Consider the following 12,249-nt stretch of genomic DNA (forward strand, 5'->3'; position numbering starts at 1 on the left):
CACCTGAGTTCATTGAAATCAGCTTTCCTAAAGTCTAGCACTTTCACCCTACTAGTTACCTTACCCACTCGACGTCTTATGAAGAATTCTATTATTTGGTGATCACTGTCCCCCAGGTGACCACCGATCTGTAGGTCTCCTACCATGTAATCCCCCGTTGCCAATACCAGGTCCAGCAAGGCATTCCCCCTAGTGGGACCATGTACCTCCTGCGTCAGATGGAGGTCCTGTACACAGGATAGGAACCGGCGTGAACGGTGAGACTTTGCTGTCTGCATCTCCCAGCAGATGTCTGGGTAGTTTAGGTCCCCCATGACTACCGCCTCCCTAGTTTTTATGGTCTCTGAGAGCTGCCTCAGGAGCCCCAAATCTAGTTCTTCCCCTTGGTGTGGGGGTCTGTAGCAGACCCCCACCACCAAATCCCTTTCTCCTTGACCTCCATATAGTGATCCCCATGCCATTTTGGCTCTTATCCAACGCAGTTGATGCTGCTTCCCTTAGGAGACCCTTGTTGGGCTGAATGAAACTCTTGGTGCTGGCTGGCCTCCATGGGAGGCTGCTAGGTCTAATCTTATCTGCTGGACATCTCTTCCGTGGCAGGTTCCCAAGCACATCTCTTCCGTCGCAGCCAATCAGCGGGGTGGCACCATCATTCCATGGCATAATGGACCGGGTGCCCAACGAGCCCTCGTACCATGCCCCCATGGAGAAGCTCTTCTACCTGCCCCATGTGTGCAGCTTCACCTGCTTGTCACGTGTCCGCCCCATCCGCAGTGACCAGTACCGCAGCAAGAACCCTCTGCTCATCCCACTTCTCTATGACTTCCGGCGCATGACGGCCCGGCGCCGCATCAACCGCAAGATGGGCTTTCACGTCTTGTACAAGACCCCATGTGGGCTCTGCCTCCGCACCATGCAAGAGATTGAGCGCTACCTGTTTGAGACAGACTGTGACTTCCTCTTCCTGGAGATGTTTTGCCTGGACCCTTACGTGCTGGTGGACCGCAAGTTCCAGCCCTACAAGCCTTTCTACTACATTGCTGACATCACCAAGGGCAAGGAAGACGTGCCCCTGTCCTGTGTCAATGAGATAGACAGCACACCACCCCCACAGGTGGCTTACAGCAAGGAGCGCATCCCTGGGAAGGGTGTCTATATCAATACCAGCTGGGAGTTCCTTGTCGGCTGCGACTGCAAAGATGGCTGCAGGGACAAGTAGGTGACCTGTCCTATTGCTTGCTCCAGCCCCAGAGCTTCCCCCAGTCATTAAGAGCACCCAGTTCTCTCTGAACCCTTCAGGGGCTACCACCAAGGCCCCTGTATCCCCCAGCTCTGGGATTGCTTATCTCACACTTCCCTAAGATGAAGCTCTTGAATATGTGCAACATCTATGAATTTTGCGTGCACCTGGAGCTCAGAGGATGATTTGGATCTCCAAACAGGCATCTTCCCTTTAGGATGGGTCCCTTTTTAAAGTTATGTATAAGATCCATTCAAAGCAGATGGGCAAGCCAGGTATAGTGTTTTGGACATGTGCAGTGAGCTCTCAGGCTCCATTGTAAGCCAACCTGTGTAGGGAGCCTGCTCCCAAGATAACTGGTGACCCTTGAGTCCAAACCACACCTGGTTACTATGAGTTTGATCTCCTGACCCAGTCCCAGAGCCCCAAATGCCTTTGCCCCCCAACCCTTGTGTTGACAAAACTTATCAGTCTTGGGTGGGGGGTTCTTTCTTCAGATCCAAATGTGCCTGTCACCAGCTGACAGTCCAAGCGACAGGCTGCACTCCTGGTGGGCAAATCAATCATAATTCAGGCTACCAGTACAAGCGGCTGGACGAATGCCTCCCAACAGGGTGAGTAGAACAGCCTGGGCACTTAAAGGCACTTCCGTGGTTTGGAACAGCTCACTCTGGACTTCAGAGCTTACAGAGCTAACAGCCTGCTCTCCCCCACTTCCAGGGTCTATGAGTGCAACAAGAGATGCAAATGCAACGTCAACATGTGCACCAACCGCCTGGTGCAGCATGGGCTCCAGGTTCGGCTCCAGCTCTTCAAGACACAGAACAAAGGCTGGGGGATCCGCTGCCTGGATGACATTGCTAAGGGCTCTTTTGTCTGCATCTACGCAGGTAGGATACCTGTCCTGTGAATCCTCTGGTTCAAGTAGTGCATGGTTAACCCAAGAGGATTCCTCAAGGCGTGTCCAGAATTGTCCACCCCCTGCTTCTTTCCCACCATGGTGGCCTTTCAGAATTGATCATCCTCTTGGAAATGTTAGGTTTTTCCCTAGAAAACAATGCTTCTTGTGAGAAAACTGGAGTCAAAACTTTTTAGATGAAAAAGCTCTGACCAGTCTCTTGGAGACGGGTCTCTGAGCCTATGCTCTACCAATTGCATACGTTGAGGACATAAGAATGGCCACTTCCTGGGTAAACTATAGTTCCATGTAGCCCATAACCCTGCCTCACATAGTGGCAGAGTGGATGTGGAGAGGAAGGGTAAAGAGGGCATGCCCACAATTTTCCACCTGCTTCTCTAGCTCTCGAGGCTTAGGAAGTTGTGATTTCAGAATCTGCTCCTTTGTCGACCACATCCAGCATCCCCCAATAGACCTTTCCTCTCACTCCAAGTATGAAACCAACCTTTTTTCTTTTTATACATTAGTGTTTTAAAATCTGACAGTAGCCACTAGTCTTGTCCCAGAAGTGTGGTTTTGAAGTGGATAACATTGAAAACCCGATCGGAATCTCTGAACGTTCCCCAGGCACGTTAAACGGTATTGTTCAGCCTCTGTGAGAACGTTACGATTTCACCATCACTTCTCCTTCCAGTGAGGCAACATGGAGACCCTGGACTGCAAAAATCTAGCTGTCTGCTTTCGAGATGAGGGCTTCTGATGTCATCTAGTTGCCCACATCTGCTTCCTGTTTTGCTTCTAAGGGCTGTGTTGTTGGCTGACACTGTAAAACACGGAAGCTGTCCGCTGTGGTGGAGTCGGGCACTGGAGAGATGCTAGCTTGCTTGCTTGAGTAGAGAGAGTACTTACTCTTGTCCCAGTGATAGCTCCTATATGGACTTGTTCTTGGCCTATTGAGAGAACTGTCTGAGTCTGGAAGGTAGTTCTTGGGGTCAGGTCCTTCCTGCTGGCTCTGTGACACCTCTGAGTGACCTGTCAGTGGTGAAATTGGGAGGAAGTGATGCTGTGGTTTCCTGGCTGTAGTCTTGCAAGACTCTTGTCTCTCTGCCCTTGAGCTGGGCCACATCTCTCATGGCCTCTTAGCTGACAAGGTGCAATGTGGCAGATGAGGCCCACAGGGGGAGGAATCCCAGCCACAGTGGAGAGCAGGACATATGAGGCACTTGATCCTGCAGCTCCAAGGAGGCACCATGGTGGCCTTTGAGAATCGATGATCCTGTTGAGAATGTCAGGCTGTTCCCTGGAAAGCAACACTTTTTGTGAGAACACTGCAGCTGAAACCCTTTAGATGGAAAAGCTTTAGTCCCTGTCAGCAGGTTGCACGATTCCTGGTCAGAGACCAGGTTAACAAGGGCCAAGGTAGCCCTGCTAACTAACCACTTCCCCCCTGCTGGCATGTGGTCCCACCTTGCCTTAGATTTCAGGATGGCATGGTTTCTTGTGAGAGCCCAGTTTGTGGTAGAGTGCTTTCAGCCTGGGTCAGCTTCTCTGAGCTCTCAGGGCAGCAAACCCTGTGCAGAACTCCCATATCCCTTTAAAACAACTCTGCTCTTTTTATTCCTCCTTCTGCTCCCAGGGAAAATCCTGACAGATGACTTTGCTGACAAGGAAGGGCTGGAGATGGGTGATGAGTACTTTGCCAACCTGGACCACATTGAGAGCGTGGAGAACTTTAAGGAGGGCTATGAGAGCGATGCCAAATGCTCTCCCGACAGCAGCGGCGTGGACCTGAAGGATGATGATGATGACAACACGGGCTCAGAGGAGCAGGAGGAGTCCAACGAAGACAGCTCTGATGACAACTTTGGCAAGGACGAGGACTTCAGCACCAACTCGGTGTGGCGCAGCTATGCCACTCGCCGCCAGACCCGAGGACAGAAGGAGAATGGCCTCTCAGAGACAGCCTCCAAGGACTCAGGCCTTGCCCGGCAGGTGAGTCATGAGGAGAGCGCCGTGGCAGTCTCCTGTAAGCTGCCCGTGTCCGAAGAGACCTCCAAGAACAAAGTGGCTTCGTGGCTGAACTCCAACAGTATGACTGACAGCTTCCAGGACAACGACAGCGCATCCTCCTTCAAGATGAACGAGGCTGGGGAGGCAAAGGCCGGCAAGATGGATGCCCCAGGCGAAAGGGAGCGAGCTTCCACCTCAGGGCTTGGGGGCTTGGATGCAGAAGGGAAGGGACAGAAGAAGGAGGTGAGCAAAAGACACTTGGAAGGGTCAGTCTACCAGAGAGATGGAGTACCCTCCTGTAGCCACATACAGATGGGGAAACTGAAGCAGAGGAGGGACTTGCTTTGGCCAGAGTGCTGCAGCAGGTCTTGCTGTAGTCCCTCGTACTGCTGTACTATCACACTTCTGAATTTCAAGGCTGTGCTCAGCTCTCCTGTGGGACTAGCCCTTACAGCCTTTGTAGCTAGTGTCCATTGGGGCCAGCTCTGTAGGCCAGGCTTCCTCCTGCCAAATTCACTCCTTTGAAAAGTCCTCCAGCCAAGATAAGGGCTTCAACCCTCAGCCCAAATCCCTCGCTAAGCAGTGGTGACTGGGGCTATAGCAGTCCACAAGTACCCAAGCAGGAGGAGGACTTGAAGCCATACAAGTGGCATAACCAATACAGGAAGGGGGAAACTAACAGGACTTTAGGAATAGTGCCCTCTCCAACACTTCAGCCCTTTGAGCAGTGATTCTCAACAAGGGTCCGTTGAGATCCTTTCAAGGGTGCCACACAATGTTGGTACTGTTAGTTGTGCAAACATGATTCACAAGATAAACCCAGAGATTTCTAAGACAAATCCCATGTCCCAAACACTCTGCCCTGCTGTGGTCTGAGTTCTTGCCACAGAACAATCACTTTATTCTTCTCGCTTGTCAAAAGAAACCAAGCAAAAAGGAAGATCCGTCACTTTCCAAGGGGGCCTGGAGCTTTAAAAGGTGGAGAACCACTGCCATAAAGAATGGTCATGAGGGAAAGGGCGTACCACAGCTGTGCAGGGCGAGGATGGGCTGCACTGAGACCTACCATCACATTCGGGCCATCCAGAAGGCCAGGAGATTTTGGACCCTGTGGAAGCCAGGGTCGGAGATGGCCTGTTTCGGGCATCCAGTCTGTAGGAGTGGTTGTGGGGTGGATTTGCTGAAAGAGGCCTGACACAGAGGGGGTTCTGATGGTCTCTTCCCTTTTGTTTTACAGGAATCAGAAGAAACAAACAAGTTCCCGCTGTGAGTTTCCATCCACCCCTCCTTTCTCCCCCCTTTGTTTAAATATTTGCATTGAGTGAACTTTACAGCTCTCAAGTGCCTCCCAGGTCCTGGCCCCTGCTTAGCCAGCAAGCTCCGTATTCTACCTTCAAGCACATGCCATGTTAGAAACAAAAGCAGCAGGTCCAGAGACCGGTGAGGCCCTGGTGTGCTTGCCAGTTCAGTTCTGTGGTCTGCATTGGCCACTAACCCCACTGGCCATGACAGACTTCCCTGCACTTCTTACGAGTGGGACCCCAGCTGCATGGCAGAACTATAATATAAACAATGCCACACCAGGGCAGACCCATGATCCATCTAGCCTAGTATCATGGTTTCCAGCAGTGGCAGAAGTGGGTGGTGTACACAGAGAACATCAAAATGGATATCTGGAGCTCAACTTCTGACTTGTGGGGCCAGATCTGGTCCACAGTGCTGTGTCATTTAGCCCACAGGGTCTGGAAATTTGGCACTGCTCCCCTCCTGCCACGTTGCTGGGACTTGCAGGGGGCCACAGGCATGGTGCGCTGGATCTGACTCCCAATCCTAGCATGCAGGGCTAGTCTGTGCAGGAGCAGTGCCAGTCCTCAGGGCCCAGTCTTGGTGTGGGGAGGTGGGAGGGGGCATCATCTGACCCCCAGGATCCAATCCTGGTGGGAGGGGACAATGCCAACCTCCCCCGCACCCCAAATCCAATCCCAGTGCAATGGGGGTGGGACACAATCCTGACAAGAGGGGTGGGGAGAGAACAGTGCCAGCCTCACCACCCCCCCCCCCCCCCCCCCCCCCCCCCCGACCCAATCCCTGTGCATAGAGAGCAAGACGGGGCGATAGCAGCCCCCTCAGACCCAATCCCAACATGGGGGGCAGGGAGGGATGATGCCAGGCCCCTGGACCTGATCTGGCCTGCAGGTGGATTCTGGGCCACTCATTTGACCTGTGGGGCCAAAACATTGAGCGTCTCTGTTCTAGAGTGATCTGTCCCCTATTCAACACCCTCCCAGGCACCCATCATTTATTGGGTTAGAGGAAACATCTGCAGCCCTTCTGTCCAGGAGCCATTAACAGATCTACCAGCCATGAATCTATCCAGTCCTTTGTTGACTCTGGCTGTGCTGTCTACCTCCACCACCTCCTGCGGCAGTCAGTTCCATGAGTTAACTACACATGACATTGGGGTATTGCTGCTAGCTTGCAAACAGCCCTCAGGCAGAAGGAACAAGCCTGCCAGGAAGCAGCCTGCGTGACCCACTTTGTTCTTACCCCCTAGGCTGAGCGAGACGACAGGCAGGCTGTACGGCTATAACCCCAGCCCACCGAAGCTGGAGGGTGTCCGCAGGCCCCTGAGCAAGACCACCCTGCATCAGAGCAGGCGGCAGTCGGCCCCCCCGCAGCCCTCCACTGACGTAAGACTCCTGATCCCCAGGCAGTTTCCATTAGCCAGTGTCAGCCCCTTCCTGCAGTCCTCCCCACAGGGCAGTGGAGGGTGCTCGTTCGTTCTGTTGGGGGGTTACCCTGCTTCCAGTTGTGGGCATCCTTAGTGTTGAAGGATGTAGCTTGGCAGAGGGAACTGGTGGGTTGATTGCAATGGATTTGGAGTGCAGTGCTCATCTCCAGGGGTTCACCAGTTGCCAGAGCTGGGGTTAAGGCACCGCTCAGGACAGAGGCTGCTACCTAAGAATAGGCCTGGCTCTCTGAACTAGTTAGAGCAGGGTGGCACCATAAAGACTGCCTTCTTCCAGGATGTATGGCGTCTGAGACACTGCAGCAACACTAAGCAGGACATGAGTTTCTGGGACCAGGTGGACATGTGCCCCACATCTTGTCTTTTCCAGCTTCAGGGAGGGGGGTCCTTGTAGTGACCATGTTATCTCCTCTTGCCTTGTCCCATTTTCCAGGTGATAGTTGGTGCCAGTGGTGCAGGCTGCCATGCTGCCCCACGACACAGCTCTGCATATGCAGTAGATTCCATCCAACACTTGTACACTGATACACCTCTCTAAATCGGAGCTCCCTGCTTTGTTGCCCTGGTGAAAGTTGACTAAGCCAGCTGAGTTCTTTTGGGGTTCTTTTGTTGGCAAGAATGGATGTCATCATGGGGATTATGAAACGGTCTCCCCAAGTTCCCCAGCTGTTTCAAGTGGGGTTCTCTGTTCATAAGCTGGGCTTGTTCAGTTGACTCAAACACCTGCCTTGTACTGCCCTGGAAGTTGCAGCATTGTTGGTAGAGAAGCTAAAATAATTCCTGTCCAGACCAGCCCTCAAGCTGAACAGTGCGGTAGATGACATAAGGATGTCAGTACACATAGGGGTTCCTGGCTTGGCCACTGACTTCTGCTTAGTTAAACAGCATCATAACCTTGGTGCCTCTGCCTTGGGTTTCCCTGGATGTAGAATTCACAGGGCTTTCCAGCACATTCATGAGCCTTTTCAGGCATGAAAGGGCTTTGATCTGTAGTCACGGGTGCTGTAGAAAGGCAAAATGATGTCATCAAAACTCAGTTCCTTGGAGAGAGGCCCACAACCTCCCTTGCAGCCCCTCTAACCCCACCTGGTCTTTGTAGGACGTATTGACGCTCTCCAGCAGCACTGACAGTGAGGGGGAGAATGGGCAGACAGCCTCGGGACAAGCACAAGGCAATGCCAATGACAGCGATGACATCCAGACCATCTCCTCCGGCTCGGAGGAAGAAGACGATAAAAAGAACCCCTCTTCTGGCCTCGGTAGGCATGGCTGCATTTTGGGGGAGGTACTCTGATGTGAGTGGAGATGGGGCTCTGAAGCAGGTAGGGGAGGCATTGAGGACACCAGTTAAATATCTGTGGTGCCGTGGGCAGGAGGTCTCAGTATTGCCAAACATTGTTTCCTTCCTTATCACAGCCCATTCTCAATGGGGGCTTTGCTTTGAGACGCAATGCTTCCCACAATGCAATCAGGCTGCCTGCAAGATGAGATCTCACAATGACTGCTCCTCCTCGATCACCCCACCCAGAAACTGAAGAAAAACAGCTGCCTTCTGTAGACTTCTGGGCACTGTTTTCAAGTAGTGCTAGTCCCCTAGCTTTGCTCCTGGTTTCTGCCCAGGGGAGGATTTGGGGCTCCCTGTCCATCCTCGCATGGAGTTTGTGAGATTCAGAGGAAGCAGGGCAGCTTGTTGGTGGAGTTTGAAGTCGATCTAGTTCTGTCTCTCCCCAGCTGCCTCCTACAGAACATTGTCATGGTCCTTGAACCCTTTCAGGAGCAAATCCAGCAGCGTTCGTTTCCCCCCCCCCCCCCCCCCCCCGTTTCTTTTTTGTTTTTTTTCGCCCACTGCCTTTTCCTTTTCCCCTGAGCAAACCTGTGAAGAGACAAGTGGCAGTGAAGTCTACCAGGGGCTTTGCCCTCAAGTCAACACATGGCATTGCTATAAAGTCAACCAACCTTGCATCGGCTGACAAGGGTGAGAGTGCGCCGGTGCGAAGGACCACCCGCCAGTTCTATGACGGGGAGGAATCCTGCTACATCATTGATGCTAAGCTTGAAGGAAACCTCGGCCGCTACCTTAACGTGAGTTGCCTGTTCTTACGCTCTTGCCATCCATAGAGCACAGCCTCAAGCCAGCGTCTCACCTGTTACCATATTTTCTAACATACTACACATCTCCAAATAAGACACACGTCTTGCTTCAGGGAATGAAGAAGAAAAATTTCCAGTCACTGCCCAGTGCTGACTGCAGGGGGTCCTAGCTGTGGCTATGAGAGGGTTAAGGCTAGCTCTGACCCTAAAGGATGAACTTCTCTCCCACCCTGCACAATGGCAGCCATCTTGCAGCAATGTCTCCCTGCTTCTCTTCCAGCAAAATAAGAGTAGCTTCTCTGCTTAAGCTACGCCCTTCAATTTTTGGAGGCTGATTTTTGAGGGAAGAGTGTGGTATGCGGATAATTATGATGGCTCAGAATCAGCTACGGGCCTAGGTTTCTCCTTTATCCTTGCCTTAGACTTCACCCCTACTCAGAAAGTGTTACTCTTCCTGCTAGTACACATCACTGCAGGGGTCCAGAAGCTGCCTGTCGTTGTCTTGTCAACACCTGGCACTCTAAGCCTCCATAAAAGAGGCTATATTGTGTCTGGGTAGGATTTGAACACGCTGTTTAAGGTAGCGATCCTTAAGAAGGGTACTAGGGCACTCGGGCATGGTGCAAGATCCTTCTTAAGGATGCTATGCAGCGTTAACACTGCATGGTGTGTGAACACCTACACATCATTCACAAGACAGCCACAGACTTCCAGTAGAAATCCAGAAGGTTACAACCATCCTGCTAGCTGACTTCTTTGCAACAGAAGAATTGTTCTGGTTTGTTTTTTCCACAGTCGAGAAACAAGCAAAAGCAAAGAGCTGGGATTTTCAAAGGGGTCTGGAGTCTAAAAAGGTTAAGAATGATCCATTTTATGTTCTTTCCCAGACAAGAGTGTTTGCAGCTTTTTCTTTGGTTTGTCTGCTTTTTCCCAGACAAGAGCGTTTGCTAATGATCTAATCAACTCTTGAGTTGGGAATGAATGGAGGCTTGTCTGTGAAGCTGGTTTGAGGCCTGTGAAGAGGTAAAAGGTGGGCATCAAGCAGGGGTTAAATTCACAGTTCAGAACCAAAATCTTTCTGGAAACCCAGTGAGCCACATAATATAGAACCGTTCCTTTTGAGCAAACCTCACTGCTTTTGCTCACTTTGTGCCTTGTGACACGTGTAGTTAAGGAGGAAGCAGATGCCTCTGTGACACAAACTGGAATGTCACTGCCTGAACCAAGGTCTTAGGTTCCAGCTTGAGTCTGCTTCGCTTGGGGTCTGGCTCTAATTTGTACCTCTTGGCTTCTCTGGTCTCTCTGCAGCATAGCTGTAGCCCTAACCTGTTTGTGCAGAACGTCTTTGTGGACACCCACGATCTCCGCTTCCCCTGGGTCGCCTTCTTCGCCAGCAAGTGAGTGAGCTCGCATATGGGTCAGCTGTGAGGATAGGTGCGGGTTGTGGGGCACGTTTGGGGGATGCTTTTAGTTTCCTGATGGTTCAAGAGGTTTAAGGCTTTGCCAAGGAGGCAGGACACTCTGTCCTGGACTTGTAGCAGGGGTATGGGGAGTCAGGGCAAGCTCTGTCACTGTCTTTCCAGCACATGCTCCTGGTGGAGAGGTGCTCGATGCCCTTAGAAAGGCTCCCGTGGGGCCTATACCAGCTTACAGTCACAGATCACAAGGATAAGGCTCTTGAGGGAAGCCATAGTAGCAGTGCCAACACTAGGGGCACTGCCAGGGGTGTGGTGAGGCCAAATGTCTGGAGGGAATCCAGCTGCAAGGTACTTCATGGCCCCTGTGACCTCAGCTTCTCAGTATCATGCTGTCCTTCCTTCATCCCCTCTCTGTGAGGCAGGGCCGTGCTGTTACCCACCTAGTACACAAGGACCCAAGGCCATGGTAGCAGAGGATCCGAGCAGGGTACCCTGTAGCCCCTGCCAGTGCCATCACCCCGCTGCTAGCATCCCTAGGACTGAGAGAGCTGCCTTCTGCCCTCCAGTTCTCATTTCATTAGGACTTTCTAGCTCAACCTCCCCCATAAGCAAACGCAGCACACAACAGAGCTGGAAGCCACTTCTATCCATAGCAGCCAGCTTCAAGCCTTCCCTTCCCACCTGCTGCTCCAAGCACACACTGCTCACTCTCTCTTTCTCTTTCTCCCTGCCCCACCTCCTCCTTCCCTCCCACCCCCACAAGAGGGGTGGCACTGCCAGAGCTGCTAATCTCTCAGGGCAGGGCAAAACCACGTGCCTATCTATGTCAGCCGGAGGGACGCAGTCCTTCAATGGCCCTAATCTCACCTTGGCCGTACGGCATCTCTTTCAACATGCTGCTGAAATGCCGGTCTCTTGCCCTGTCTTCTCAGGAGGATACGAGCTGGCACGGAGCTGACATGGGACTACAACTACGAGGTGGGCAGCGTGGAGGGCAAGGAGCTTCTGTGCTGCTGCGGGGCTATTGGATGCCGAGGCCGGTTGCTGTGAGCCTGCTAGGAGGCAGATTAATGCCCCCTCCCCCCCCTACAAGTCCTTCTCTCTGTTTCTGTCTGATGGGGGAAGCACTGTATTCCTTCTAGGCTGGAGCCAGGAGGATTTCTAAGCATCCTGTCACAGAGGGGCTTAGAGTTGTTGTTTCTTTACAAGGACTAGCAATAGTCCTAGGTGTAGGGGTGAGGACAGGTAAGATGCTGCCCTAGCAATGCCACCTGTGATCTTTGCTCATGAGCCCAGGCTCAAAGAGACTCCATTGTAGGAGGCAGACAGAACCACTCCAGCATCTCACACACTCTCTCTCTCTCTCTCTCCGCCGTTTTCACACACACACACACACACACACTTCCATAAACAGCCTCAATTTTGCCACCGCTACGACTAGGCTCTGACCTCAGGAGTAGCGTCTGTTCCTACAGATAGAGCCCTCCACCCAACCCGAGCAGCTAAATGCTAAACTCACTTTGACAGAGGGAAGCATTTGGGGTGGAGACAGGCAAATCTTTCCTCATGGCAACTTGAGCATTTGCTTTCTCTCTGTCCCTCCCCCTCTTTCTCTATCCCTGTGTCTAAGGAAGCTTTTGGTAACACTGCTGGGGGGGTCTTCTGTGGTAGCTCCAAGGCCCAGTCAGATTGGACCAACACTGGATTTATGTCAGACCTTTTGGGCTTAGGGAAAAGACAACAGCTGTGCTCCTTCCTCTTGGAGACTGCACAAAAAAATCTTGTCAGTGTTTTAAAAAAAAAAAAAAGATAAAGCAATAAAGTCTGGGTTTTTTCTACCAAA

General features: G+C 52.1%; 1 protein-coding gene across 4 annotated transcripts in view; it reads left to right on the plus strand.

Moving 5' to 3' along the window:
* SETDB1 (SET domain bifurcated 1) overlaps positions 1-12,249 on the plus strand; it is a 35,230-nt gene extending 22,981 nt beyond the window's left edge. Inside the window, exons 13-22 of one of the 4 annotated variants that reach the window (XM_025195134.1) lie at positions 601-1,215; positions 1,738-1,854; positions 1,961-2,130; positions 3,775-4,391; positions 5,386-5,414; positions 6,703-6,838; positions 7,997-8,158; positions 8,770-8,979; positions 10,297-10,385; positions 11,339-12,249. In XM_025195134.1, the coding sequence (XP_025050919.1) occupies positions 601-1,215; positions 1,738-1,854; positions 1,961-2,130; positions 3,775-4,391; positions 5,386-5,414; positions 6,703-6,838; positions 7,997-8,158; positions 8,770-8,979; positions 10,297-10,385; positions 11,339-11,456 (2,263 nt within the window). In that variant the 3' untranslated portion in view covers positions 11,457-12,249. Of the gene's footprint in view, positions 1-600; positions 1,216-1,737; positions 1,855-1,960; positions 2,131-2,665; positions 2,778-3,774; positions 4,392-5,385; positions 5,415-6,702; positions 6,839-7,996; positions 8,159-8,769; positions 8,980-10,296; positions 10,386-11,338 lie in introns of those variants that run through there. The other 3 variants (XR_003092322.1, XM_025195131.1, XM_025195132.1) reach the window with 3 other exon arrangements.

The sequence above is a fragment of the Alligator sinensis genome, unplaced genomic scaffold, assembly GCF_000455745.1.
Source record: "Alligator sinensis unplaced genomic scaffold, ASM45574v1 scaffold880_1, whole genome shotgun sequence".
Taxonomy (NCBI): domain Eukaryota; kingdom Metazoa; phylum Chordata; order Crocodylia; family Alligatoridae; genus Alligator; species Alligator sinensis.